General features: G+C 56.0%; 1 protein-coding gene across 1 annotated transcript in view; it reads right to left on the bottom strand.

The window, feature by feature from the left end:
• The window catches only part of RSAD2 (radical S-adenosyl methionine domain containing 2), a 4,397-nt gene extending 4,222 nt beyond the window's left edge, over positions 1-175 (bottom strand). Inside the window, exon 1 of the mRNA XM_009578747.1 lies at positions 16-175. Coding sequence (XP_009577042.1) covers positions 16-175 — 160 coding nt within the window. The remainder of the gene's footprint in view (positions 1-15) is intronic.
• Positions 176-409: the final 234 nt, after the last annotated feature.

Raw genomic sequence — 409 nt, 5'->3', positions numbered from 1 at the left:
GCCTTTTTTCCTTACCGTACTTCTGGACCCACTGTTCTCTAATCAGGCTGCCGTTGCTAACAATGCTGACGCTTGGTAGCTTCAACTCCTGCTTGCAAAACCGGACCAGCTGCCCTACAAACTCGCCTCTGTCCTGAAGAAACGGTTCACCTCCCGAGAAATTTATTTTCTCCATTCCTAGAAAAGGACCAAAGAAAGATGCTGTGAACCTCTGCCTGCCTACTGCCTGCTCCTTCCACACGCTGTCCGTGCCCGACTGCAGCGATATGAAGAGGGACCCCGGCTCTTCCCCTCAGGGATATGAAGTTACAGGGATATGACGTTACAGGGATAACTTCTTCGACGCCACTTGGTCCTGCTGGGACGCGGCTGCCGCGCATCCCCCCGCCCCGGCTCCCACCGGCGGCCC

The sequence above is a fragment of the Fulmarus glacialis genome, unplaced genomic scaffold, assembly GCF_000690835.1.
Source record: "Fulmarus glacialis isolate BGI_N327 unplaced genomic scaffold, ASM69083v1 scaffold10215, whole genome shotgun sequence".
Taxonomy (NCBI): Eukaryota; Metazoa; Chordata; class Aves; order Procellariiformes; family Procellariidae; genus Fulmarus; species Fulmarus glacialis.
This window is presented reverse-complemented; position numbering and strand designations above follow the sequence as displayed.